The 27,581-nt window shown below is 64.5% G+C and overlaps 1 protein-coding gene across 1 annotated transcript; it reads left to right on the top strand.

Annotated features, from left to right (window-relative positions):
• Positions 1 to 27,168, top strand: Htra3 (HtrA serine peptidase 3). The gene is made up of 9 exons (XM_076864245.2): positions 1 to 454; positions 10,751 to 10,850; positions 13,315 to 13,537; positions 16,024 to 16,218; positions 16,842 to 16,874; positions 17,629 to 17,743; positions 24,360 to 24,408; positions 25,692 to 25,787; positions 26,132 to 27,168. Exons 1-9 carry the CDS (start codon positions 70 to 72, stop codon positions 26,295 to 26,297), a joined length of 1,362 nt encoding a protein of 453 aa, XP_076720360.2. The 5' UTR covers positions 1 to 69; the 3' UTR covers positions 26,298 to 27,168.
• The last annotated feature ends 413 nt before the right edge of the window (positions 27,169 to 27,581 follow it).

The raw sequence follows: 27,581 nt of genomic DNA, 5'->3' as shown, positions 1-27,581 counted from the left end.
CCAGCGCCCCGGGCACGCGCCCGCCTGAGCCGCCGCCCTCGGTGTCCCCGCCGTCGCCGCAGACCCGCCATGCAGACGCGCGCGCTGCTCCTGGCCTCGCTGGCCGCGCTGGCGCTGGCCCGGGAGTCCCCCGCAGCGCCGTGTCCCGCGCGCTGCGACGTGTCGCGCTGCCCGAGCCCGCGCTGCCCGGGCGGCTACGTGCCCGACCTTTGCAACTGCTGCCTGGTGTGTGCGGCCAGCGAGGGCGAGCCCTGCGGGCGGCCCCTGGACGCGCCGTGCGGGGAGGGCCTGGAGTGCGCGCGCGGCGTGTGCCGCTGCCGAGGGTCGCACGCTGTGTGTGGCACCGACGGGCACACCTACTCCAACGTGTGCGCACTGCTGGCGGCCAGCCGCCTCGCGCTGCAGCTCTCCGGGACGCCGGTGCGCCAGCTGCAGAAGGGCGCCTGCCCATCGGGTAAGCCTGCCGGGTGGACGGGGTGCACGGGTGGATGGGGTGACGGGGTGGAAGGCCCGGGACCGAGGCGCAGAGGACCGCCCAGCCGCAGGACCCTGCTCCCTGCGCACAAGGGGCTGCCCTTTAGAAGCGCCCAGCTAGCCCCTGGCCTTCCAGAAGAAAGGAGGAGACGCTGAGGCCCGGGATGCCACCACATGCTCAAGGCCACACACAATGCACCAAAGTGAAACCGGGAGCTCCAGACCCCCTGGTCCCCAGCCCCTGGGTTGGGCTCCTCCGTCTTTTGGCCTGGCACACTGACCTTCCCTGCCCCTCCTGTCTGGCTGTCAGAGAGCTGGCTGTCGCAGTCCTACCTGGTCCTCAGTCTCTGGTGGCTGTGTCCAGGAGGGTGACACCAGCACTTCTTTCTTTCTGTTGGTGGCTCCAGGCGTTTCTCCAGCTGGCTGACTGGGGACCTGGGGGTGTCCCCTGAGTCCCCAAGACAGCCCCTTCTGACTTGCAAGTGGCTCTAGTGCTTCTTGTCCCCCAGATGGCTGCGGGCGCGAGGAAGAGCTAGAAAGCCCTGCCGTCAGGCTGGGCTGGTGCTTGGGGGGTGCTTGCTGAAGCCCCTTGCCAAAGCCTGGGCAGGTGGCAATGGGCGGGACCCTGGGCCCGCAGCCCACAGCCAGCCAGGCAGAGACTGGGTGCAGCCGGGCCATGGCCTGAGTTCCCCCGAGCTCAGGGAGCCTGCAGAGGGCCCTGTGGGCCAGATCTTCGCGGTCTCGGTGGGGAGGCGCTCTGGCAGGAGAGACCTGCGGAACACTCTGGGCTCTGCCGAGCCAGCGCCTTGAGCCCCACTGGGAGGTGCGGATAGCACTGAGCCGCGGGCTAGGGGGTGACCCTGGAGACTGGGCAGGAGGTGAGTGGCCCTAAGGCTCGCCACTGTTCTGAGTCCTCATCCTGTAGGCCAGGACTCCCCAAGTTGTGTCCAGCACTCTAAAAATTAGGGTGCTATAGGTCCGGAAAGGTCGGGAAACAACCCCCACAGGCTTGGATCCGTCAACGTTGAGCAGAACCTGAGGAGAGCTGCATCGGGGTAACCCCAGGCCTCCCACAGGGGTGCTGACAGGGGCCTCCGCAGGGTGCTGACGGGTCCTCCCACAGGGGTGCTGACGGGTCCTCCCGCAGGGGTGCTGACGGGTCCTCCCGCAGGGGTGCTGATGGCCCCCGTGCAGGCTGGCCTCCTCCTGCCGCTGTGGGTCTGGGAAGACAGTTTGGGCAGCAGGTGGACTTGGGGCCTCCTGGGGGGAACTCGCGAGGCTGTGTCCTGGTCTGTTTTGTGCTGGTTCGGTGAGGTCCCCAAGGCTGGGTCACTTACAGGGGACAGAACCTCTCACACTTCTGGGGCTGGAAGTCCAACATGGAGCATGGGCACTGGGTTCTGGTGATCCCTGCAGGGCAGGGGAGCCTGGGCCCACGCGGCCCAGGCAGGGGGCCAGCTGGCCCAGTGGTGAGTGGGTCGTGCGGTGCCTCTTCCCGCGGGGCCTCAGACCATCGGGGTGGGGCCCTCCTGACCTAGGCCCTCAAGGCCCCCCGTGCCTCGCGCTGGGCTGGGAGCAGACTCTTCACACCCGGAGGCGAGGGTGACGGCCAGGCTGTGTGTAGACTGCTCAGGGCACGGAGCGTGGGGTGCAGCACTGCCACAGCTCAGCGATGGACGTGCATCTGGGAAGGTCCCCTGCGCCTCGTGGGCCACCCACCCAGGGGCTTGGCACTGGTCCTTCCAGGACCTTGCTCTGAGGAGCAGAGTCCCGGGGACCTGACGTCTGCCCACTGCGGGGCCACCTCCAGCCTGCGCCTGGGCAGTCGCCATCAGGATGAGGCTCAGGGCCCGGGAGGCAGGAGGAGAGAGGTGCCTGCTGCTGGGAACGCTCCTACTGCTGCCTGGCCCTGGGCTGGGGACAAGGACATGGCACAGACCATTGGGGACATGGGCAGGCTGCTCGGGGAGGCAGGAGGCTATGGATGTGGGGTCTGGGCTGAGCGCTGGTCTGCAGCACCTCTCCCCCGAGTCACCTCCCTTATTCACCCCCAGTCCTCACCTGTGGGTGGACTGTCACCACACCTGCAGAGGAACCCAGAGACGGCGTCCCGAGCCCCGCGTGTGCCAGCTGTGCCCCGTGGGCAGTGCCTCCCACAGCTCCACACGCCTGCTGGACCCCAGGTGTTCTGTCCTATGCCGTCCTGCTGCTGGCATCCGTTCCATCTGGGGGTTCGGGAGGGCTCCCCGAGGGGGCACCTGAGCTGAGCAGCACATGAGTGGTAGCTGCCTAGAAGGGACAGGAGGGCATGGGGCCCAGGAGCACGTGCTGCCCCAGAGCCCACCGGCCAGGGAGCCCCGGGAGCCCAGGGAGCCCAGGGAGCCCCGGGAGCTGGGGCCAGAGGGGCAGGCTGCTCAGGACCTTGAAACTTGACACCAGCGCGTCACTCAGCTTTGGTAGCCGCTCAGGGCTGCGGTCCCATCCCAGGGCCACTGTTCCGGGGGGACTATGCGTGGCTGGCTGCTGTCTCCCAGGGCACGGACCTCAGGATTCAGCAGAGCTGCCCATACAGAGGCCCCTCCGTATGGAGGGTGCTGAGGCCAGACACCCGGATGTGCCACAGAGGCTGGGAAGGGTGATGTGGCGGCCAGGAAGGAGCCGGGCCTGGCCTGGGTCTGCCTAGCATGAGGACTGTGCTCTGGGGCCCTGGGCTTTCCTCTGCAGGGCCGCAGGACCTTTGTACCTGCTGTACCCAGTGCCAAGCTCCCTCCTTGACAGCAGGTGGATGGTCCCTCTTCCTGCTGTGGCCTGGTGTCCATGCCCTCTAGCCACCACTCCCAGGTTACCCTTAGTGCCACAGCATCACCTGCGTTGGGTCTGCACTGACCCTTCTGCTTCCTCTGTGGACTCTGAGTGTCACAGTGCAGGGCCAGCTCTGGTCCCTGCCACATGCAGTAGGTGACATGAAACGAGAGGGTCCCCAGGAGACGTCCACCCCACAGCACCGTGCGGAGGCTCACCGCCTCTCCCTGCCAAGGCGTTTTTCCCATCCTGGGGACACCTGCCAGCGGAGTGACGTGTGACCAGGGCTCTGTGGGAGGCCCCTCCTCCCCTCCTCAGAGCAGACCCACCTGCTGGGTCACCCTGAGCTGGTGGCTTGGCATGGTGTCAGGGCCGGCGGTACTCTGCCCCAGAGGTCCCCGCGTCTCCGGGGGTCTCTGTGGGAGCGCGTCCTGTCCGGCGGCTTTGGAGTTTGATCCTCTTTGCGGCCTCGGGGCTGCAGAAGCTGGAGCCCCGCACTCGGGACCCTTCAGGAGGTGAAGCCCCTGCTTCCTGTGGGCCTCCCTCCTGGGGCCTCAGGCCTGGGTGGCTCAGAGCTGCAGGGCCACCGAGCCCGAGAGCCTCTGCCACAGCGTCCGGGCGCCAGGAGCCAGCCAGGGAGGAGCACGGGGCCGGGAACCCCCTGCCCCTGCTGCTCCTGCACCAGCCTGGGTCGGGGCGTCAGGGGCTCCTGCCCTGGGTCTTCCCACGCCCTCTAGGAGACCATGGCTCCACCCACCAAACAGACCCCTGAGGCGGCTTGCAGGCCCCGTGTGATCTGGCCTCCGCTCCTTGCCCACCATCGCCCTGCCCCTGTGAAGTCCCTAGTCCTGTGCTGTTAGTGACAGATGGTGATGTGCCAGATGGGGTCGGGGAGAGGGAGAGATCAGGGAGTGCTTCCTGGAGGAGGCAGCCCGAGGGAGGCCCGGGAGGCAGGTGGGCCCCGGGAGGCTGGGTCCTTGCAGACAGAATGGCCACGTGGCTGACAGCCCATTCAGGGTGGCCAGCGTGGCCAGGACAGCGGATGGGCCCCATGCAGGGGTGACAACTGAGGGAGGGAGCTCCAGAGGCCCTGGGTGACAGGAGGGTGGCGGGTGGTGGGCCTAGAGTGGCGGTGGGGTGCTGGGGGAGCGGGTGGGAGAGCCCAGGGGACCACGTCTGGAGCCTGTGGAGGGCAGGTGCCCAGTGCAGTGGCCGTCGGTGTTGGTGGTGTCGGTGTCCTGGCGGGCAGGGGCGGCCAGCGGGTGGGGAGAGCTCACTGCAAGACCAGGAGCCCCCTCACCTGCCCAGGTGCCGCCTTCAAGTCCACTCTAAGGGGCCTGAGCAAGGTGCTGGTGGCCTGCTGCCTGGCCCCTGTTGGGCAGTGAGGTCAGGCCCCTGTGTTGGCTCCGGGGGCCCGAGGTCTGGGCCAGCTGCAGCGGGAGGTGGCCAGCCCCTCGGCCAGGCTGAAGGCCTCCTGCGGGCTCACACTGGAGGAGCCGGCCACCAGGGCTTGGGAGGGACGGGGTGACACAGGGACTGTGCACCGGCTTGAGAAGCCCTAAACGCACCTCTGGGGCGTCTTTGTGGGGAGCGTGTACCGTTTGTCTGTGTTGGTCCCGGGCACCCCGGTCTCCACCACAAGCTGCAGCCCAGCCCCCGGTGAGGCCGGACTCGCTGAGTTGCCGAGGCTGGCCTCAAACTTGTGATCCTCCTGTCTCCACCTCAGAGTGCTGGGGACACGGCGCCCGGCGTCACGGCCCCTTACGGGGAAGGCCCGGGAGCCCACTGAGCCGCCCCTCCGTGGAGGGGCAGATCTGCCCGAGCCTCGGCCCCCGCCTGGCCGTCTGGTGCTGGCCCCAGCACCCCAGGAAGTGACCTCCTGCGAGAAGCAGAATCGGACCTTAACCCTGGTCCTTAGTGCAGCAGGAACCCAGAGGACGTGCCCGTGCCAGGCTCTGCCCGTGCTGCCCGGCGCCCACCCGGCCTGTACACGGTGGCAACTTCTCCACAGGGCACTGAGGGACCAGGTGTCCACATCCAGCTGCCACTGTCCGTGGGTTGCAAGCTCCGGGCCTGTTCAGTGTCCTGCACCAGGAGTGTCCTAGCTTCGTCCCCAGGCCTGGCCAGCGGTGCCTCCTCGGGGCCCAGCCTCACAGGCCTTGTCCACTGGGCCCAGCACTGCAGCTGTCCCCCAGGCCTGGCCCACAGCAGTGAGCAGGGAGGGAGCGAATGTTCTGGGAGCAGCCCCCTGGGGCCCCAGCCGCTCTGTGCTTCTGTCCCGCCTGCCCCACCCCCAGAACCTCGGATCCAGCCTGCTCCCCGAGCGGGGGACACAGGGCAGGGAGAGCTGCAGCCCAGACCCAGGGCAAGGGCTGCATCTCCTACAGCCACTGTGACGGCCCTGGCTGGGCCCGGGCGCCACGCGGGCTCCTAGGGTCGGTGATCTTGCTGATTCCAGGGGGGAATCGCTAGTGCATCTCACAGACAAGGAACCGCCCAGAGAGGTCAGGGGACCCACCCAAGGCACACAGCCAGGCCCCTCAACTCCTGACCCTCCACTCTCTGGTCCCTGGCTCATGAGATGGCGTCCAGCTTCCAGGAGAGTCCAACCCTGGCCTGTCCTTGGCTTGGGCCGGCCTGACTCCTGACTGTGGACTTCCATGCTGAGCTGACCCTGCAGAGGACAGGGCCCTACTCACTGACCTGCGCTGTGTCAAGATGGAGCCAGGCCCCTCCATCCCCAGTCAGGGGGTGCTGGTCGGCCCAGGCCACTCAGGCCAAGCACCCTGGGCCCTCCCCTTACAGGAAGCCCTCCCGGCCTCCGGTGGGTCCAGTCATTGACCCTCTGGGCTCCAGTTCCTCCACCTGGGGGCTGAAGGGGTCAGTGGAACTCCCGGGGGACGGCAGGGTGCCCCCAGATGCCTCCTCTGCTCCCTCCCTGGGGGACGGCAGGGTGCCCCCAGATGCCTCCTCTGCTCCCTCCCGGGGGACGGCAGGGTGCCCCCAGATGCCTCCTCTGCTCCCTCCCTGGGGGACGGCAGGGTGCCCCCAGATGCCTCCTCTGCTCCTTCCCGGGGGACGGCAGGGTGCCCCCAGATGCCTCCTCTGCTCCCTCCTGGGGGACGGCAGGGTGCCCCCAGATGCCTCCTCTGCTCCCTCCCTGGGGGACGGCAGGGTGCCCCCAGATGCCTCCTCTGCTCCCTCCTGGGGGACGGCAGGGTGCCCCCAGATGCCTCCTCTGCTCCCTCCCTGGGGGACGGCAGGGTGCCCACAGATGCCTCCTCTGCTCCCTCCCGGGGGACGGCAGGGTGCCCACAGATGCCTCCTCTGCTCCCTCCCTGGGGGACGGCAGGGTGCCCCCAGATGCCTCCTCTGCTCCTTCCCGGGGGACGGCAGGGTGCCCACAGATGCCTCCTCTGCTCCCTCCTGGGGGACGGCAGGGTGCCCCCAGATGCCTCCTCTGCTCCCTCCTGGGGGACGGCAGGGTGCCCCCAGATGCCTCCTCTGCTCCTTCCCGGGGGACGGCAGGGTGCCCACAGATGCCTCCTCTGCTCCCTCCCGGGGGACGGCAGGGTGCCCACAGATGCCTCCTCTGCTCCCTCCTGGGGGACGGCAGGGTGCCCCCAGATGCCTCCTCTGCTCCTTCCCGGGGGACGGCAGGGTGCCCACAGATGCCTCCTCTGCTCCCTCCCGGGGGACGGCAGGGTGCCCACAGATGCCTCCTCTGCTCCCTCCTGGGGGACGGCAGGGTGCCCCCAGATGCCTCCTCTGCTCCCTCCTGGGGGACGGCAGGGTGCCCCCAGATGCCTCCTCTGCTCCCTCCCTGCCCCAGGCTGCTCTTTCCTGTGTCTGGTTTGACTCTGGGTCTTGCAGAGTTGTGAGGCCGACCTTGAACCTGCCGCCTTCCGCCTTAGCTCCCGGCCCTGGGCCACGCCTCACCAGGAACCTCCCAGGTGCTAGCACACGCCCTCTACCTAAGGAACCCCCTGGCCAGTGTTGGGCCTGCCCCCGCATGTGGACCGCTAGCAGACGCCTCAGACGTCCAGCGACCCAGGGAAGGAGGGTGCTGGTTATCCCCTTCACAGATGAGGAATAGAGGTGTGAGGGGCTCGGGGGACTCTGGGGTCTTGCCATGGGGAGCAGCAACGCTGGGACTCACCCCTAAGCAGCCGGACACAGGGTCTGTGTCCTGGCTGTGTCCCTTAGGAGCTAGAGGGCTAATGCACACAGGTGTGCACTGTGCAGCTCCCCGGGAAGCAGGCCACATGATCTTTGTTAATGGCTCCAGAATTGTGCAGTGCAGAACCTGTGCAGTAGGGCAAGGTGGTCCTGCATGGTGTCTTGCTCGTTCACTTTCCCACTCGGGGCCTTAGTTTCCCTGTCTGTTCCTGGCAGTTTTGACTGCCCTGAACCAGTACAAAGTCTTCAGTTCAGGGGCTGCCACCATCCCTCAGTGCTCCTGGAAGCCTGCCAGGAAGGAATAGTGGAGGTGGAGCCCTGAGACGGGCTTCTGTCCCTGAAGGCTCTTTTCCCAGTCTCCCGCGGTCCTGGCTGTGCCCCTTCCTCTCCAGAGGCCCAGACAGACACCTGGCTTGGGCTTCACTCTGTCCAGCTCCTCCCGACCAAACCTCCAGGCCTTCCCTAGATTCCAGTTTAGTTTATTTTTGAAAATAAAAGCAGCAGCAGCTGAACGGCCGGGCTCCAGGCGGGCGTGGGGGTGGGGTTGTCAAAACCCCAAATAAACAGAGCCTCTTCCCAGCCTGCCTCCCTCCACTGACTCATCCTGACTCATCTGTGTGGGGCCGGCTTAAAGGGCCAGCCTGGCGGCAGGGGTCTTGGGCTGGCCAGGCCGGCAGCGCTCCTTGCCTCCCAGCCTCCGCCCTGGGCCATGACGTGGGCCAGCTGCGCTCTCGGGGCAACGGCTGGGCCTCCCTGGTGTGGTGGGTGGCCCTCCTGGTCCTGGAGGAGCCCCAGGCAGAGCACCCCGTCCTCCTTCCCTCTTTCTGTGCATTTTGGGGGCTCTCTTGCCCTGAGTTGGTCACTGCTGGGGTGTGGGGTGACCCAGACCCGTCTGTCCCCAGGGGCTCATGTGGGGGGCCAGGTGGACGAGGGCTTCTCTGGAGAGTCCACGCCGGGCGCAGGAGGGGTGAGCGGGAAACGGGCAGCGCGGCCCACCCCTCCCTGCCCTGCTCCTCCCTGGCCCATGCGGACTGCTGGCCTGGGTGGGCAACGGGCAGTGCAGCCCACCCCTCCCGTGCTGGGTGAAGCCCCGTCGTCCTGCGCCCGTGGCGTGGTGCAGAGGTGCTGGGCCCCAGGCACAGAGGAGCAGGGCCACTGTCCACGCCGTCCAGGCCTCTGCTGAGTCGGAGCAGAGCCAGCAGCCCGGGCACGTGGGCCCTGCCCCGCTCTCCCACCCCCTCTCCTGTGGCCATCCTGCAGGGTCAGCCAGGGGCCGGAGCGGCCTGCAGAGGCTTCTGACCGGGGTCAGCTCCTCTGCAGTCCAGGATAAAGTCAGCGGGGAGGCCGCTCGTCCTGAGCGTCTGATCACCCCTGCGGAGTGGACAGACGTCCCCACCCTGTGCTGTCACACGGGGCCCGTCCCAGTTGCCAGAGCCCAGCGTCCAGGGCTGTCTTCAGGGCACAGGCATAGATGGCTGCGTGTGCTGTGCCCACCCTCCCAGGCCTGGCCTGGGCACCCCTGGACTCCAGGCCTCGCCCCTGAGCTTCCCGTCACACTGTGCTGTCTTTGGGGGGTCCTCCCCTGGCGGGTCCCGCCAGGGGCTTAGGTGCTAGGGAAGCGGAGCCAGGTGGGCGGAGGGAGCCCCGGGGGCCCGGGCTGTGGCCAGGGGCCTGGGGGGAGCCTCCACCAGGAGAAGGCTGGGGGTCCCTGGGGAGGCAGGAGAAGTGGGGGTGGTCCTGCAGGACGGAGGTGACAGGACACACTGGGGAGGGGTGACATCGGCCTCAGTGTCGGGGTGACCGAGTGCCTCTCCCCGAGACAGCCTGCTGCGCACAGGCCCAGACGCAGGGGCCCGCAGGGGGCCCTCCCTGCCAGATGCTTGGGTACCCCTCGGAGTGCCCGAGAGCCCGGTCAGAGCCTCCTTGCTGTGGGCATCTTGCGGGAGAGCAGATTCCTCGTGGGTCCCTGCCCTGCCCAGAGCCGGGGGCATGCAGAGGAGCTGCGGGCCTGGCCACCCACTGTGTGGAGGGTCAGGGTACTAAGGTACTAAGTACAGGGTACTGGGTACTAAGCCTGGGCAGCCCCACCCCAGGCAGTGGTGAAGGGGTCTGGGAACCGGGGACCCGTCAGAGCTGCTCCCGGGAGGACAGTCCAGGGCCCAGGGCCACCGCACCTACCAGCTTGATCTGTGAGGAGCCCGTGGGGGTTGGCGTCTCCCCTCAGGCCCTGGCCACCCCTGACAGGTGGCCTTCTCTCCAGGCTGACCAGGTGGGCTGGACGGTCCAGAAAGCCAGGTGTCCTCTGGTCTGCGGTCCCCACCTCCAGTGACCTGGGGCTCTCAGCTACACACCGTGCTTTCTGGGCTGGGCCTTAGCTGAGGTGGCTGGGTGGCCATGTGGTGGTGGCCCCTGGCAGGGAGGGTCACAGTCTGCGAGTCACCCTCACACCTGTCCCTGCAGGCCCAGGGGCACCTTCAGGCCAGGTGCGTCAGGAAGCACTGAAGCCACAGAGCTGGAAGCAGCTGCCCAGCCAAGCTGGGGCCAGGCCAGAGCAGGGGCCCTGCCTAGAAGCACAGGGGCCAGGGACCTGGGGGTGTCAGCAAGGCCAGTGCAGGAGACCAAAGCCGTGGCCTGTGCCCTGCCCCACCTGCCCGCAGCCTGGGCCTGGTGGGCAGCAGCCCGTGGCGAAGGGCAGCAGAGACCCGAGCTGGTGAAGGGTCAGGGAAGTTCACAAGATGCCCAGCCAGCAGGACAGGGCTGTGGCCAAGAGATATGAAGGTGTGGCCCTGTTCACTCAGGAATCGGTCACTGTCAGTCCAGCAAGGCCACACTGGAGCTGGGGGGCAGTTTTGAAGGGACTGCCCAGGGCTTCCACTGTACCTCACCAGCTCCCAGGCTTAGAGGACCTGCAGAGCCTACGAGGAGGTGGAATGGTTATTTCCTGCAAGCACACAGCTGTCACGTCAGAGAGGAAGGGCACAGGGTACTGAGCCCAGCGCTGGCCCCAGTATCAATGCTGTGTCACCCAGGGCAAGTGTCTTAGCCTCTCTGAGCCTCCTGGCTAGCTCAGCAGTGTCCAGGGAGGCGATCTGAGGATGCTCAGCTTGCAGAAGCCTTCTTTACCTGTCCTCAGGGTGAGGGGTCACCTTCCCAAGTGTCTGAGGTACCCCAGGCTCTGCACAGGCAGAGGCTGGCCCCGACAGGGGGTCTCAGGTGGGGCTTCCTCCTCCCTGGGACAGTCAGGGCTGCTGGGAGCCGCAGGGCTCCTGACCACCGGCGGCCTCTGTCAGTGCAGGTCTCCACCCGCTGACCAGCCCGCGGTACAAGTTCAACTTCATCGCCGACGTGGTGGAGAAGATCGCGCCAGCCGTGGTCCACATCGAGCTCTTCCTGAGGTGCGTGGGCCTGCTGCACCCGGTGGCTTCCTGATGTCCCCTGGGTCCCTTCTGTCTGATGGGGCCCAAACTCGGCTGGATTCCAGTGGCCAGGGTGAAGCAGCAGGGGATCGGGGTGGTGGGCTGCCTGGGGCCCCGGGGGCCACACCAGGCTACAAGCGGGGTCCCCAAGGGGGTTGGCAGAGTGGCTTTGCCTAGGACAGCCTGGCCCCAACCAAGGTGGCCGGCCAGTGTGGCAGGGGCAGGAGTGAGTGGGAGGGAGGGAGGGTCAGGGAGCACAGGTCCCCTTGGGGTCCTGCCAGAGCCCCCTGCCCCAGCTTCCCGCCCCAGCATCACAGGGCCCTCAGAGCTGGTCCCCAGCCCTGCCCAGTCACTGGCCACTGCGTCCAGCGCAGTCCTGGGGAGAGGAGACGGTCCCTCATGAGGTCTCTCCAGCTCAGAGCGCTCGCTGCCTTGCTCTTGGCCCTGGGTGAGGCCGGGGTCTGGCGGGAGCCCGTCGTCCTCGTCCTCATAGGGATGGGAGGAGAGGGCCTCTGTTGGGCCTGGAGTGAGTGCAGGTGCCGCGCTCCACACCCGCCGTCCCTGGCTGTCCTGGGACAGAGCCAGGTCTTCTCCGCGCTCCCCGCGGCACCCAGGCTTGGCCAAGTTTCCCAGCGCAGCCCTGGGGGTGTCCACCTCCTACGGGAGGGAGATGGACACTCACGGGACTCAGTGCACATGAGACCGTGGCCCACGCGACCAGCGGCCTGCAGAGTGCCCTGCGTTGGTGGACAGTCCCAGCCCACGGAGCCCCAAGGAGTCCCAGGAGGGGCCTCTGCTGTCCCCATTCCAGGAGGCGGAAGCCCAGGCCTGAGATTGCCGCGAAGCTGGAGGCCCCACTGCGGCTGACCCGGGCTCCTGACCCCAGGGTGGAACCCGTCTCTGTGCAGAGGCTGACCCCCGGCTGCCCTTCCCTGGGGGCCCTGAGACAAGTCATCGAGGAGATTACAACTGGGTGGACTAAGTGGCCCTTCGCTGTCCCTCTGTGTCTGGACAGCACACCAGCTCTCTGCAGAGCCGGGGGCACAGCCCCACGCCACTGATCACCGACTGCAGGTGGCCTGGGCGGTTGGCAGTGCCAGTCCCTCCTTGGCCTTGGAGGCAGTATCTGAGTGGATGGTGACCCCTGACCCAGGTGTGGGCACGGGGAGGAGACCACAGGGCCCCCTCGGGCCCTGTCTGCAAACCCCACGTGCTGGGCGCAGAGGCTGTGCAGGGCTTCTGGAGGTGAAGCAGCTGGGCAGGACGGGGCTATCACAGCCGGGAGTGGACAGTGCCAGGCTCAGAGTGCAGGGTGGTTGAGCAGCTGGACACAAACTCACGCTCTGCCCATCGCCGTGGGCCTGACCCGGGCAGGGCCGGGCTTCCCTGGGCATGTGCAGCGTTGTTTTCTTGGCTTCCGACAGAAGGGTCAAGACCACGTGGCCTGGCCGCAGAGGGCTGGTCACCGCTCTGGAGCCCGGAAGCCCAACATCAGGGTGCGCCCGTCTCATCCCTCCTGGGCTTCGGGAGAGCCTGCTGCAGGCCTCTCTCCTTGCTGGTGGGCAGCAGCCCTTGGCATCCTGGGCTGTGCTGTGTTGTCCAGTCCACCCACTGGCCCGTGCCCCCGTGTCCCTGCATCAGATGGTCCCTGTGTTTGGGGCCCCCCGGCTCTAGCGTGACCTCATCTTAACTTCATTACAGCAGCAAAGACCCTGTTTACATGAGGTGCTGGACTAACGCTTGTGCCCATGCCCACACCGGCCGAGTGTGCGGGCCTGGCCCACTTTGGAGCTGCCCGGTGGCCTTGCTGCTGTCTGAGGGGCTATTTCTGCACCTTGCAGAAGCCCTTGTGCCCCTGAGATGTGCCAGGCCTTCCTCCTGGTGTTTCCTCTCCTGCCTGGTCCAGGCCCCAAGGGCCTGGTCCCCCTGCCCCCGTCCACTTAGCAGCCCCAGGGACTGTGCACTGCTTGCACCCCCGGGACGCCCCACCTGCCCCAAGCTGCCTCTGCTGCCCCTCCGTCCCCTCTGGGTGGGTGTGGCCCCGACACAGACAGCCTGTTTCCAGATGGGGCGACTGAGGCCTGAGGCTTAGACACCTGCCTGACGGCTGCAGCTAATCAGCAGGCCTGGCGATCAGGGTCAGGTCTGGCTGGCTCCAGGGCCCTGTGTGGGCAGACAGTGCCTCCGTGGGCCGCGCAGGCCTTCGTGGGCATGGTGCTCATCGCAGCAAATTGCAGGCTGGAGGTGACCATCCCTTCTTTATGGCTGTGAGGTAGGCCCAGCTCATGGCCAGGGCATGACCTGTAGGTGACACAGCCACCGTCTGCGCAGCCCGGGGACTCCACGCCGGTGCTCTCACCCACGTGGGCTCTGCTCCCGGCTGCCTGCCCCTGCCCTGGCAGAGGAGGCCTGCCTGAGCACCACCTGTGCCTGCACTCTGCAGACACCCTCTGTTTGGCCGCAACGTGCCCCTGTCCAGCGGTTCGGGCTTCATCATGTCGGAGGCGGGTCTGATCGTCACCAACGCCCACGTGGTGTCCAGCACCAACTCGGCCTCAGGCCGGCAGCAGCTCAAGGTGCAGCTGCAGAACGGAGACTCCTACGAGGCCACCATCAAGGACATCGACAAGAAGTCTGACATCGCCACCATCAAGATCCACCCCAAGGTGAGCTCAGGGACGGCAGGGGCACCGTGAGGCCGCCTCTTCCTGACCCCAGGCCTCTGGACACCCGGCCCAACGTCCCCAGGACAGCTGGGGAACTGAGTCCTGAGGGCCACCAGCCATCCTCCCAGGGTCACTGGCCAAGTCAGAGCTGGAGCCTGGGTCTCTGGAGCCCTGCCCTTCCCGGCCCCAGGCGCAGGACCGAGCAGGACTGCGTGACTGGCCAGGTCGTGTGGCGAGCAGCGGGACCAGGTCCTCGCCACTCCCCAGGACGGGGCTCCATGGGTGCACCTGGGGCCTGCTCCTGCAGATGCAGCTGTCCCATGTGTCCACTGAGGCCAGATCCTTGGAGACACCCACCCTGCCCTCCACAGCATCTGCCCCTGCCTCTGGCTGCCCAGCACAGCTGCCCCGGCACAGGGACTCTGTTTCTGATGCTGGGCACGAGCCGTGCTCACTCAGGTTGTCCCTGCCTGGAATCTCAGACCAGGAAACTGAGGCTAGGGGAGGGCGGGTAACTCTCCCAGGACCGTGGCCAAGGGTGGCAGGGTCAGCCTGCTGAGCCGAGTCGCTGGGCCTCCCCTGGGCTTGTTCGTGGTGCCCAGTGTGGTCGTTAGGCCGCCTGGGGGTTCCCGTGGCCTCCTCCACGACTGTCACGCAATCACTAAGCCTCTGGTGGGCGCCTGCACATGGGGCTTCCCTGGTGCTGAGTTGGGGTCTGGCCCCTCCCCTGGACACAGGTGGACAGCATCATGGTGACAGGTCTCTGGCAGGACCTCCTGTGGCCCTGCCGAAGCAGGCTGGAGCAGCGGTGCAGACAGTTCCGCGCCTAAGCCTGCTCACCCCCAGCTGCTGAGTCTGGGGCGTCACCTCTCTTTAAAGTCAGGGAACCTGAGTCCTGGCAGGAGCAGGCTCGAGGACAGGAGCCGGCCCATCCCGTGACACGCCAGGTGGTCATGCTGTGGGCTGGGGCCCCATGGTCTCTGTCACCGCTGGGCGACTGTGCTGATGTCCAGAGGGGCTGTCGGCCAGGCCAGGGTGAGGTCACTGTGCCCAGCAGTGAGCGCAGGCAGAGGGGGCGTGGCCTGAGGACCACAGCTGGCCCTGCCCCGGGGCCCAGGCGGGAGGGAGAGCCAGACGGTGCCGGCTGGGTCTCTCCACCTGGTTTCATGGCACTGTCCTGAGGGATCAGCCAGTGTGGACCCCAGGTGGGCAGAACAGATGCTCTCGTGGACACCTGTGCCCATAGGTGCTGCCCGAGCCAGTGAAACCCAGCACTGAACCCCTGGCCAGCACCTCCTGCCATGTCCCCAGGAGGAAGCCCCCTTGAGCCTGGTGGCCTCGTGGTGCCAACCCAGTGGTGGCTCTGCCTCCCAGCTGGCCAGCTTCGGTCTCGGGTGCACACAAGCCACCCTGGCCCTCTGGCCTCTCAGAGGTCTGCTCTCTGGGTCCCCGCCTTCCGGTGGGTGGCCTGGCTCCTCCTCCTGAGTCCCTACATGCCATGGATGGAAGCTTCACGGCCAGTACCAGAGCACAGGGGTCCGTGCCCGCGCCCACCGGGGTCTCTCCACGTGGCTTCTGTCCACGTTGCCCCCCTCTTCTCCACGGACAGCTGTTACGAAAACTGCCCCCAGGAAGGTGTCTCATTCGACATGGAGGCCCTCAACAGGGCTAGAAGGGCAAGGGGAGAACAGAGGCCAGGAGGAGAGGCCCAGAGATGAGGAGCCGTCCTGCTCCCTCCAGAGCTAGGCCCATGTGGTCTGGCCATGGGCAGGCAGTCCCAGGTGGCCCTCCCCAGCCTCCCCAGCAGTGACGTCTCAGGCTACTGGGGCAGACCAGACCCTGGAATTGACGTGGACGCCCCTGAAGGGCTGCCTGGCTCTTGCCAGTCACCTGCCCTGTGTGTGCACCTTGGCACTTGCTCACGGGCACTCGAGGGCACCCCTCTGAGCCTCCCTGCAGCTCCTGAGTGCAGAGCAGTTGGACTTGGCCCCCCTGCCAGCTCCCAGCCCACGGGTCAGACAGAGGCTCTGAGCCCCACGTGAAGCTAAGAGAGGGGCACTGGGGCTGGCGTGGGTGACTACGTCAGCTCACCCCCGGACTCGGGTGCCCTGTGCGTCTGTCAGGAGGTGGGGTGTCGGGGGGTCCTCAGCTGGCTCTGGCACCTGCAGAGCTGTCCACCCCAGGCACCACTGGATTTCCAGAGGGTCCTGTGGCTATTAAGCCAGGAGGCTCAGGAGCTCAGAGGCTGTGCCCAGCTGGGCCCTCTGTGCCTTCCCGTGGTGGGCCACGTGGCCAGCCCTACTGAGCCTCTGTTCCGTGGCTCCAGCTTGGGTCTGGCGCTGTCCTGGCCCTGATCCATGCGGGGGCCTGGCTCGGCCTCATGGGGCCCTCCCTGTACAGCTGCCCCCGGCTTCCCTGGGACCACCCAGCTGGGATCTCAGCTCAGGTCACCTGAGCCTCCCTCTCTTTTCTCCCCGTCCCCCCAGAAAAAGCTCCCTGTGTTGCTGCTGGGTCACTCGGCAGACCTGCGGCCTGGTGAGTTCGTGGTGGCCATTGGCAGTCCCTTCGCCCTACAGAACACTGTGACGACGGGCATTGTCAGCACTGCCCAGCGGGACGGCAGAGAGCTGGGCCTCCGGGACTCAGACATGGACTACGTCCAGACAGACGCCATCATCAACGTGAGTCCCAGAGCGGGGGAGGCCGCCAGCCCTGGCACACCCTGTTCACACCCAAGACCTGGCTTGCTCCTGTCCCCGGAGAGGTTCCAGCTCCTGACTGCTGCCAGAAGCAGTGCTGACCCGTGCCTTGTGCCCAGGCCACCCTGGGGGTTCAGACCCTAATGGTCCTTCAGCGACGGGGAGGCCTGGCCACGACCCGGACGCCTTGTCCCCCAGGCAGCGTTGCATTCTGCCATGCTGGGTCATGCCCGGGCTGTGCCCAGCTGGGCCCTCTGCCTCCCTGTGGTGCCTCCCCCTGCATTCTCAGGGCTCTGCCCGGACAGTGCGGCACACGCCCGCTGCGCCTGCTCGACTCTATAGGGACCCCAGGCCAGGTCAGCAGGACCGGGAAGGTGCCCTGCACTGCATGCCCCCCTGGTGCCCCCGCCCGCCAGTGGTGCAGACACCAAAGCAGGGGGCCTGCGTGGAGAGCGCTGGTGAACAGAGGAGTCCTCCGAGGGCTGTGGGTGTGGCCTCCGTGGCCTCAGCTCTCCTGTGGGTGAGGCAGGGCTGAGCCGAGGCTGCGGCTGGGCAGAGGGGCGCTTGGGGCTCAGGCAGAGTAACACCTGTTTCCTCCCCTGCAGTACGGGAACTCCGGGGGACCCCTGGTGAACCTGGTGAGTGTCTCCTAGATCCAGCGTCTCTGGTTTCCAGGGCTTTGCTCACGGGGGGCACAGCCTCAAGGCAGGGACAGGACCCACAGTGGGGCCCCAGAACCCGCACACCTGACAGACAGGAGCACGGCTGGGCCGGAGGCCAGGAGGGGACTGAGCCCCAAGGCCCATGCTGCCCCATGCCCCCAAGGGCCGTGGCTGCCACCAGAGTGAGCTGCCCGAGAGCAGCGCCCTGCGTGCGTGGGGCAGGAGACAGTCTGGGCGATCCTCACCCTGGGCCTCCCTCCCTCAGGGTTATATTCAAGGTACATCCCACCCCTGGCCAGGGTGCTGCCCCGGCTGAGGGGAGTGAGGTCCTGGTGTCTGGGGAAGGGGCGGGGGAGGCTCAGGGACAGAGGGTGTGTGGGGCTGCCCTGGCCCCTCCCTGCCCCCTGCTTCCTAGACACAAAGACAGCGCCCGGTCACAGCTCTCCCTTTCTCTTGGCATCCGGGTCCAGGGGCACTACCGCCCAGGGCAGAGGGTGGGGCGGGGGGCAGGCTCGGCTGCAAGCTCCCAGGACGGAGCAGGTCTCTCTGGAGACAGCAGAAGGGGGCGACCCAGGAGCAACCCCTCAGGCCAGTTGGGGCCACTCCAGAAGTGTCTCTGTGGGGGCATCGAGGGCCCCCTCTGGAGAGGAGGCTGTGGGCACCGTGCCTGGTGGGCAGCAGTTTGCCTGGGCTCCCTCGTGTGACCACCCTGCTTTGACGGCCCTGCCAGGATGGTGAGGTCATTGGCATCAACACGCTCAAGGTTGCAGCTGGCATCTCCTTTGCCATCCCCTCGGACCGCATCACGCGCTTCCTGTCAGAGTTCCAGGACAAGCACATCAAAGGTACGGTCTCCTGGGGGGCGGGGGGGCAGGGGCACCCCCAGGGCCAGGCCCTGCCTCCCGGCTCCGGGGCCAGCGTCGGAGCAGGTGCTCTGTGAGCAGTGCTCACCACTAGACATAGTCCCCTCGCCCTCCCAGAGCCAGGGGACGCCAGGACAGCTCCTCTGTGGCCTCTCGGGGGCCTCCCTGCCCCTCCACTTGCTGCCGTCCAGACACGTCCGGTGGCTCCGGAGTTCTGGCTCAGTTCTCTTCATCAGCTTGGACTTTCTGGTTCCTCTTGACTGGGCTGTTCCTTAGTTGTCACAGTTTGATGCTTTCTTCCTAATACCCACCCTCCACCCATCCACCAGTCCACCTGCCCACTCACCTGCCCACTCACCTGTGGACCTGTCCATCCACCTGTCCATTTATCCTCCCACCTTTCCACCCACCTATTTGTCATCAGCCCACCCACCCATCCATTCACACATCCACCCACCCACCCACCCACCCATCCATCCATTCACCCATCTATCCACCCACCAGCTCACTCATCCATCCACCCACCCACCCACCTGCCCCCCCATCCATCCATCCACCCACCCACCCACCCACCCATCCATCCATTCACCCATCTATCCACCCACCAGCTCACTCATCCATCCACCCACCCACCCACTTGCCCCCCCACCCATCCATCCATCCACCCATCCACCCACCCACCCATCCATCCATCCACCTGTCCACCCACCCACCCCCACCCATCCATCCATCCATTCACCCATCTATCCACCCACCAGCTCACTCATCCATCCACCTGCCCACCCACCCGCCCCCCACCCATCCATCCATACATTCACCCATCCACCCACCAGCTCACTCATCCATCCACCTGCCCACCCACCTGCCCCCCATCCTTCCTTCCTTCCTCTTCCAGCCGTTTACCTGCTATGATTCTATTCATCTATCCATCCATCTATCTCTCCCTTCCTTCCACCCTTGCATCCATCCACTCATCCACCCACCCCACTCTCTCACCATCCACCCACTACCTAGTCTATCCATCCTAACGTCCGCGTGCCCATCCATTTTCCCATTCACCTGTCCCTCCTCCTCTCCCTTCCTCACCCATCCCTCCACCCGCTGCTAACTATTTCTTCCACCTGTGGGCCATGGAGACCTCTTGGTGGGGTGCCCTCTGTTCCAGGGGAGCACATGACCCTTGTCCTTGGAAGTCACCTCGGGTCAACTTCCCTCTCCTCATCCCCGTCCCAACAGGGCTGCCCACTCCACCCTGTCCACTCCTACGTGGCCATGAGCACCCCTCTGGGAGAGGTCTTGCCCAGCACAAGGTGGCTGTCCGAGTGAGATCACCCCAGTCACCTTTGGTCGGTGGTGGTGCCACCTTCCAGGGGAGGCACACTCCTGAGCTGGGCCCTTTCCTGGTGGCCCAGTTGAGCTTCTCCATCTCACGCTCACCTCCTGGCCGACTCCCAGGCCTGGGCACCCGGCACCCTCGCCCTCACCTTGCTCCCTGTCCCCCCGCCCCTCACCAGCACTCCACTGAGCAGGGCCCTCTCTGCTCGCCCTCCTCCACCATCCTGCCCGCCAAGCACAAGGACCCCACGCAGCCTGAGGACTGGTCAAAGGAAGAATGGCCACCGGACCCTGCGTTCGTTCCTAAGTGCCCTTAGGTGAAGACAGTCTGGGGCTGGGCAGAGGCTCTTTCCCACCAAGCCCAGCCTCCTCCTCTTGGGCAGTGGGCACCATCTGAGCCCCAGGCCTCTTCTTGGCTGCCAGGAGCCTCAGAGCTAGACCAGGCTGCACCTTGGTTCCTTGGTAGCTGGGTTCTCCTTCTCTGAGCCTTTCCAGTTAGCTGTCCTCGGCTCTCTGGGTCCCCTGGCCTGGGCCACCCCGGGGGTCAATGGCTGTGCCTGTGGGTGAGGTGTGGGCTGCCTGTCTTGCAGGAGTGGGGTGGTGGCCTCTCCCTTCTGGCCTCTTCCTCTCCTTTCTTGGAAAAGGACCCGCCAGCACTTGGCTTTGTTTCTCTGTGCTATGGGGACTGTCCTGGTCAGCACTGACCTCACCTGGCCCCTGAGAAACCTTCATCCCTCACCCAAGGACAGTGCAGACCACCCCCTCCCACAAAGACCCCCCAGATATCTTAGCTGAGAAGCGAATCTGTTGTTTTAAAATTCTTCCAAAGTTAGTTTGTTTTTTCTTTCTTTTTTCTAAATAAAAATATGAAATGATCCAAACCCATTTAAAGTTCTTTAAAATGATCACTCTTTTTATTAAATCAGGATGCTAAGTGCACTCTTGTTCTTGTCCAGGGTTGCAGATGCCCGGGGCTTTCAGGTCACGTGACCACTGCACTGTGGGGGGCAGGGCATCCTTGGCTGTGAGAGCTCAGGAAAGCTGCGGGGTCAGGAGTGGGCAAGGTGGGGACAGGCAGAACCTGGGGAGGTCCTTCCCAAGCAGACTAGGGAGGGTAGAGGCAGCCCCCACCCACAGAGGCAAGGCTGGAGCAGGAGGGCAGGGCAGGCAGAGCCGAGGCCCGGGGCTGGGCAGGGGTCTTGTGCCTCTTTCCTCCTTCAGGGGGAGGGGGCAGCTGAGCCCAGGCCAGCCTCTCCTCCTGAGCTCTGGACAAGGTCCAGCTGAACTTTGGCTTTGTCACACACAAGGCCGGGGCAGCCAGGGCAAGTGTCCAGCTGCCTCTCCCTGCCTAGCCCTCCTGCAGGCTGGGCCAAGCCCTCAAAGAGCATGTCCCATGGGCCAACAGGTGACCTGGTGTCTCAGAGATCAGGAGGAAGGCAGGTGGGAGGCTGTAGAGGACAGGGAGCAGGAGACCCCTAGGAGGTGGCATCTGGCAGAGGGGCGCCTGCTCAGGAGATGGGGGAGGCCCTGTCTGGCCGTGAGCAGGACATGTGACATCCCAGGGGTGGGCCAGCGCAGTCTGTGCAGGACTCCGGGCCAGCGTGGGGGCTGGAGAGGAGGCCCTGGCAGCGGTGGGCCCCTGGGCAGGGGGCTGTGCCCGGGAGCTGGGGCCTGGAGAGGCTTAGAGAGTCGGGGTAACGGCAGGGCCTCCCCTGGCTAGGGGCAAGGTGAGCCGCGGAACAGCAGGTGCTCTCAGTGCCCTGCCCGGTGGCAGCAGTCAGGGAGACCTGATGGGTGGGGGTCTGCTCCAAGGTGGCACCAGCAGGGTTTCTAGAAAGGTGGAATGTGGGTGGGAGCAGGAGGGGCTGGGGCAGAGCCCTGGGAGCCGGGCAGGAGGGAGCCGGGGAGCAGCCCCTGTGCACGGAGCCCTCCTATGGAGTGCGCCCTACGTGTTTTGGGTTGTGGAGGTGACATTCCCGCTCAGGGACTTTACCGTATCCTGCTTCTGAAGCTCGTGTGCCCAGGTCACGGGGCCCTCTCGGGCTCCATCTCCTCGCCATTCGGCGGCCTCCCGGTGCTCTGGGCTCCCTCTGAAGGGCACCCTGGGGCGACAGAGCCATGGGCTGAGGAAGGAGCGCAGCCAGGCGCCCAGCTCCTCCGGCCAGCGGCTGACGCCCTTGTTCACAACACCCTGCCCCTGGCCCCGTGTCCCTAGAGAGCTGCCTCCATGGCTGGGCTGCTGGCCCTGCTGGAGGGGCAGCAAGGGGCCCTCCTACCCAGTGACTGTCCCTGGCTCCCAGGTGACCCCAAGCTGGGCTTCTGCTGGGAAGGCACCCTCCACCTGCAAGGGACCAGGCCCTGCCCCCGCGTGTGTGCGGGAGGCTGCACCTTACCTGCTTTCAGCGTGGCCTCGCGCCGTGAACCAGGCTGACCTGCAGCCAGGGCCCAGGAGGGAGCCACTAGGGTGGCCCAGGTGTTCAGACTCGGGCTTGGCCCATCCCCGTACAGCCTCCTGGGCTTAGACTTGAGTCCACAGACTCACCTCCCCACGGACCTCTCCCCAATTGTAGGAGGAGACTCCTGCCCACGCCCCCAGCCGCCCCTCAGTGAAGGGCAACCCCGTCCTTCCACACCTCCAGCCCTTGTCCCTCCCACCAGCAAGTCCTTGGGCCTACCTGCAGGACTACCCACACCTGGCCTCTGGCCACCAGAGCCCTTACTGGCCTGTCTCCCTGCTGACCCCAGACCCTCTCGCAGCTGGGGGGCTTCAGAACCCCAGGCAGCCTGTGCCATGAGCCAGTTGAAAACCAGAGCCAGCAGACACCACCCACCAGGTGGCTTGTAAAGTCGTCCATCTTGGGTGAAGCGTCTGTTTAAATATTTTGCCCTAAAAATAAATAAATAAATAAAATAAAGCTTCAGGTTGCTTGTGCTCCTGGAGGGGCTGCAGTTTCCCTCGGGTCGGCACAGGAGCCTGGTACGTGAGCTGCAGGGGTTCTCTGCTGCCCTGGCTGGCCTTTTTCTTCTCTTAACAGTGTCTTTAAAGAGCAGAAATTCGGTACAATTGGATGAATCCAGCTTCTTTGGGACTAGGTCACGCATCTAGTGTTGTAGCTAAGGGATCTCCGCAGCCCAAGACCAGGATTCTCCCCCAGAAGTCCTACTTTTTGAGGTTTCAGACTTGGGGCTAAAACATATTTCAAAATAAATTTTTATATGGTGCAAAGTAGAGAGAGAGGCTTCAGGTCGGGTGTGGAGCCCCCTGCCCCCCCGTGTTCTTCCTCCAGCTGTTTTGGCTCTTCTCGTCTTTCACTCCCAAACCTTCAGGGTCAGCTTTTCACTCTGGTAACCCTCCGGGGTCTGGGTCGGGCTTGCATTGACCTAGAGATGAGCCTGGGGAGAACTGGCTTGCTGTTCTCACTGTTGGGTCTTCGGACCTGCCATCCCAGTCTCTCCCCGTCCATTGGGTCTTCTTTGGCCCTTCTCAGCAGCGGCCATGGTTTGCAGTGTCCAGGTCAGTCGCTGATGGTTTGTAACAGGAATATACAAATAAAATGCTGTTGGCGTGTTGGTCCTGAGACAGCTGCCTCCCCAGATTGGTAGCTCCCTGGTGGCCAGTCACCTTCCCGCCACTGAGTCGAGGACCTGAGAAAATCAGCCAGAGGAGGGGAGGCTCACTGTGAGTCGGTTCCAGAGAAGTCAGTCCGTGGTCAGATGGCACCAACATTTTGGGGCCTGAGGTGAGGCAGAGCATGGTCAGGGGGCTCATGGGGAAGCAGAGCTGCCCACCTCATGGAGCAGAGCGAGAGGAGGGCACAGGGACAGACACACCCCCTGCCGTTCCCACCACCTCCGAGAGTCCATACAGATGACTGCACCCGTGGGTTAGTCCACTCAGGTCAGAGCCCTGAGTGCGCCTTACTGGGAGCCCCACCCCTGGACAGTGCTGCCCGGGGACCACGCCTTCAACCCAGGAGTCGCTGGGAGCGTTAGGTCCAACCGTGACACTGGTGCTCACTGTCACTTTTTGTAGAGTCTACTAGATTGTTTACATAGATGGCCTTACAGCCCGAATGTCACAGTCAGACCTCTTCATGTCCAGTCTGAATGTCCTTTCTCTCTTTTTCTTACCTGGGAAGAATTTCTGGTAAAATATTCACGGGAAGTGGTGAGAGTGGACATCGTTGTCCAGTCCCCTGTCGTCCAGTTCCCGTCTTAGGGAAGGACAGAACGTTTCCAGGCGTGTTGGCCTCGGGTAGTTGGTGACCCCTTCTGCTGTCTCTGGGTCCGTGCCATGCGGCCTCTCCAGCTCTCCCTGGTGACAACGGTGTCTCTTCTTTTCCCCAGTCATGCTGCTAAAGATCTATCGGGTTTTGGGTGGCAAAGAATGAGACTTGGGTTTGCGTTTATCTTCTCCATTGTTTCTATTTCATTGATTCAGACTCTATTTCTTTCCATGTGCTCTCTTGACGTCTCATCGGCCTCTGTTCCGTGTTTTTCGGGTGGAATCTGGGCCCTGACTTGAGGCCACCCCTTTTGTGACATACACACTTAAGTAAGCTGGTTCCCCTGTAAGAGCTGCCTTATTCCCACAAAGCTTGATGTGCTAGATTTTCATTTTTATGCAATTGAAAATACTTTCTCATTTCCCTTTTGATTTCTCCTTTGAAACTATCTGAGAACTTTCTGGGTTTATTTCTATTATTGATTTCTAGTTCAGTCCATTGTGGTCAGAAAGCTTTTCTGAATTGAAAATGTGAAACGAATTGCGTCTTGTTTGATGGTCCACAGCATGTCACTGTAGTCTCTGGGTCTGTGACCTGCTAAATCGCTGGCTGGAGCAGCAGGGTGGCGGGGCCACCTCAGTGGGCCTGGCACGTGGCTAGTGCTCACCAGGCATTTCACTGTGTATGGGGAGGTCGGTTCAGTTCCAAGTAAGGACACTGGAAACTGGCAACGTGGGGCTGGGGGAGGGCCCTTGGGGTTGGGTGTGGAGCTCAGCAAGGGCAGTCGGTGTTGGAGCTGATGGGTGGAACAGAGGTGGAGTGGACGTGAAGGCAGTGGTGTGGGGCACCTCCTAGCTCTGGGGAGTATTTGAGAGGACAGCTGCAGGAGCCTGGCCACGTGGGGCCAGCTGCTTCAGGCAGGGTGGCTCCTGCTGCTTCCTGGTCCCACGGGGCACCTCCTGTCCCCTGCTGGTCCTCTCGGGGAGGGCGGTGGCTTTTCAGCAGCTGTAACCCAGTCCTGCTCTACTCATTTCCAGACTGGAAGAAGCGGTTCATTGGCATTCGGATGCGGACCATCACTCCCAGGTGAGGGGTGCCCCCTCCCCGTGCCCTGCTCCGGCTGCCCCCGTCCTGGCCTGGCCAATGCTCGGACTCCTCCTGTGCTGCTCTGGATCCTCCTGGGGCTGCCACACAAGTCACCACAAAGTGGGGGCTAAGCACAGCCGAATGTGTCAGCTCACAGTTCTGGGGACCCGAAGTCTGCTGTCAGGGTGTCAGTGGGGCCCCTCTGAGGGGCTCGGGGAGGAACTTTGCTGTTTCTTCCACTCCTGGTGGCTCCGGGTGTCCTTGGCTTGCGGCCACATCATGCCGATCCCTCCAGCTGTGTCCATGTGGCCTCCTCTGTCTGTCTGTGTCCGAATCTCCCTCCTGTTTCTCTTACAAAACCCCCAGTCCCTGGACTTCGGAGTCACCCTACATCAGGATGCATCATCTCAGGATCCTTAACTGATCCCATCTGCAAAGACCCTGTTCCAACAAGGTCGCACCCTGAGGTCCTGGGAGTGCATGGATCTGGGGGATGCGCTTCTGCCTCACAGGCCACCCCTCTTTGCAGAACCCCAGCTTTGCCTTCCTCCCGCTGTTTGGGGACCCCTCCCCACCTCCTTGGCCACGAGCCCCTGGGGGCAAGTGTTCCACCCACCTCTACTCTGCCCTAATGGCAGGCCTACCGTGATCAGTGCCCAGAAATACCCAGGCGGGACGGAGAAGTGGGCAGAGGAGGGAGACAGGGTCCACCAATCAGGTCCGAGGGTTTGAAGCCGGATGATGTCCAGGCATCGAGGAGCTCTGGGAAGAACTGGGATACCCACCCCACCACACGGTCCCCAAAGGACACTCTCCCTGTTTCAGGGGGTTACTCCAGGGGTGCAATTTGGAGGCCCTCTGTAATGGAGACCACCACACTGGTGGGCCTGCTCATGTGTCCTTCCTGTTCCTCTGTCCCCTGCCCGTCCTGCCATCTGTCCAGTCTCCTCTGAGCATCCTGTGACGGACGTGCCGAGTGTCTGTCCATCTCTCCTTTCTGCTCCCCACTGTCCTTCCTCCTTCCATCACCCATCACCCCCTCCCCCCGCCTCCTTCCTCCCGTGCACCCTCCCTCCTCCCCTCCAGCTCTGCCCTCTACATTTCTAATGGGGCTTTGCATTGAGATTTTCGTGGGGGACACGGAGTGCCCAGGTGGCAGGACAGGGCAGTGTGGCGGCCCCCGGGAGGCTCCTTGTCTGGCCTGGGCAGAGGGTGGGACAGCTGCATGCCGAGGAGCTGGTTCCAGGGCTCGGAAGAGGCTTCACAGGGAGCTCTCCTTTCAGTTTGGTGGAGGAACTCAAGGCTGGCGACCCTGACTTCCCGTCGGTCAGCAGTGGGATCTATGTGCAGGAGGTCGTTCCAAATTCGCCTTCTCAGAGGTAGGCTCTGCCAAGAGGCCGGGAGGCTGCCTGGGAGGTGGGGAGGCAGGGAGGAGGGGAGGCTGCCTGGGAGGCGGGCGGCAGACCCTGGGCCGGGTCTCCTGCACTGACTTCAGGTGGCTGTGCGCTTCCTGGCAAAGATGGCCCACGTGGCCTGGGGTGGGGCAAGTGGAGAATGCTATTCCGCACCCACCGGTTCCCTTCTGGGGAAGGGACCTCGTGGTCTGCTTGCTGCTCTTTCTCACTGACATGGCTTTTGCTCAACTGCTGCTGTTGAACCCCACCATGTCCTGGCTGAGCCCAGGCCCCTGAGAAGACTGCCCCTGTGTCTCTCCCTTTGGCAGAGGGGGAATCCAAGATGGCGACATCATCGTCAAGGTCAACGGGCGCCCCCTGGTGGACTCGAGTGAGCTGCAGGAGGCCATCATGAAAGAGTCTCCACTCCTGCTGGAGGTGCAGCGGGGCAACGATGACCTCCTGTTCAGCATTGTGCCCGAGGTGGTCGTGTGAGGCGGGCCACCCCTCCATCATCAAGCGCCAGGGTCAGGCCCTGCAGATGGCAGGGATAGAGCCTCTCCAGGACCAGGACGAAGGACCTGTGGTCCTCAGCAGGGCCACAGCCTCCCAGCGTCCAGAGGCAGAGTCCCAGGCTGGGCCTGGCTGGAGGACCAGATCTCAGCCTTGATCCCAAATCCCAGCACCACAAGGGAAGCCCCATGCTCCCCTGGTGCACCTGCTCTTGAAGGTCACCTTTGAAGTTCTTTGGAACCTATAAAACTCCTGCAGTTCCTGAAGTCTACCCTCTTCCTCGGCTTCCTGCCTCTGCACCTGTCCATCCCTCTGTCTGAAATGTCCCCCTTGACCCTCTCACCACCCACTTCAGGTCCCAGCTCCCACGTCTGCTCCTCCCCCATGAGCACCTCCCTCACCCTGTTGTCCAGTTTCCTTCTGCTGCAGTACCCCCCCAACATGGTATGACAGGGGCTGCCCGCCCTGCCACCTAGACTCTCCAAAGGGCAGGCTGTGCCCATGACCCCTGGCAGGGTCAGGGTCCAACAGGGACTGGCCTGGAGCAGGTGCCAGTGAACAACCCTCTGCTGAGCCGAGCCCTGCACTGGCCACGAGGTGACCCTCCCAGGAGCACAGGGAGCAGAGCGTGATGCACACACTCAGCTGCTGCCTGGAGAAGTTCAGCCCCAGGTGGCCGAGGGGAGAGCCGCCCGAGTGCAGGACTGAGCCGGCCTCGCCTTGCCCACAGAGCCTGGTGGAGGCAGTGGACTCCGGTGGACACCTCCTCCTGTGTGTGCCTCCGGGTGTGTCTTGAGCTTCGCTGCACAGCTGCCCGCCCCCTGTGTGTCTCTCTACTGTACGGAAATTAAAGTTTACAGGCACAGAGTGGTCCATCTGAGGGGTGTTGGGGCAGCCCACGCCGAGCAGTCGGCACTTTCCTGGGGACGCCGTGTCGCACACCTTGCTAGGTGTAGGAGCCTAGACCGAGGCAGTGGCCTCTGTGATAAGGACAGGTTTCTACAACAGCTAAGGATTGGGACATGCCTGTCCCCAAGACCTCTGGTTCTGCCAAGGGTCTCAAGTCAGGCCACGGGGTACAAAGCCCAGCTCCTCTGCTGACTTCCAGCCCCAGGTCTTGGGCAAGAAAAGCCCTCACCCAGCCTTGGCCTCTAGCAGTTTCCAGAACCAGGGCCGGGGTCCTGCCGGTGCCCTGCATAGGCACGTTCCAGGTGGTGGGCAGAAGACCCCTCCCCTCCTCAGACTGTCCCCCCAGGGGGCAGACAC

The sequence above is a fragment of the Callospermophilus lateralis genome, chromosome 8, assembly GCF_048772815.1.
Source record: "Callospermophilus lateralis isolate mCalLat2 chromosome 8, mCalLat2.hap1, whole genome shotgun sequence".
Lineage (NCBI taxonomy): Eukaryota > Metazoa > Chordata > Mammalia > Rodentia > Sciuridae > Callospermophilus > Callospermophilus lateralis.
The sequence above is the reverse complement of the archived record's forward strand: the minus strand, read 5'-3'. Positions and strand labels throughout refer to the sequence as shown.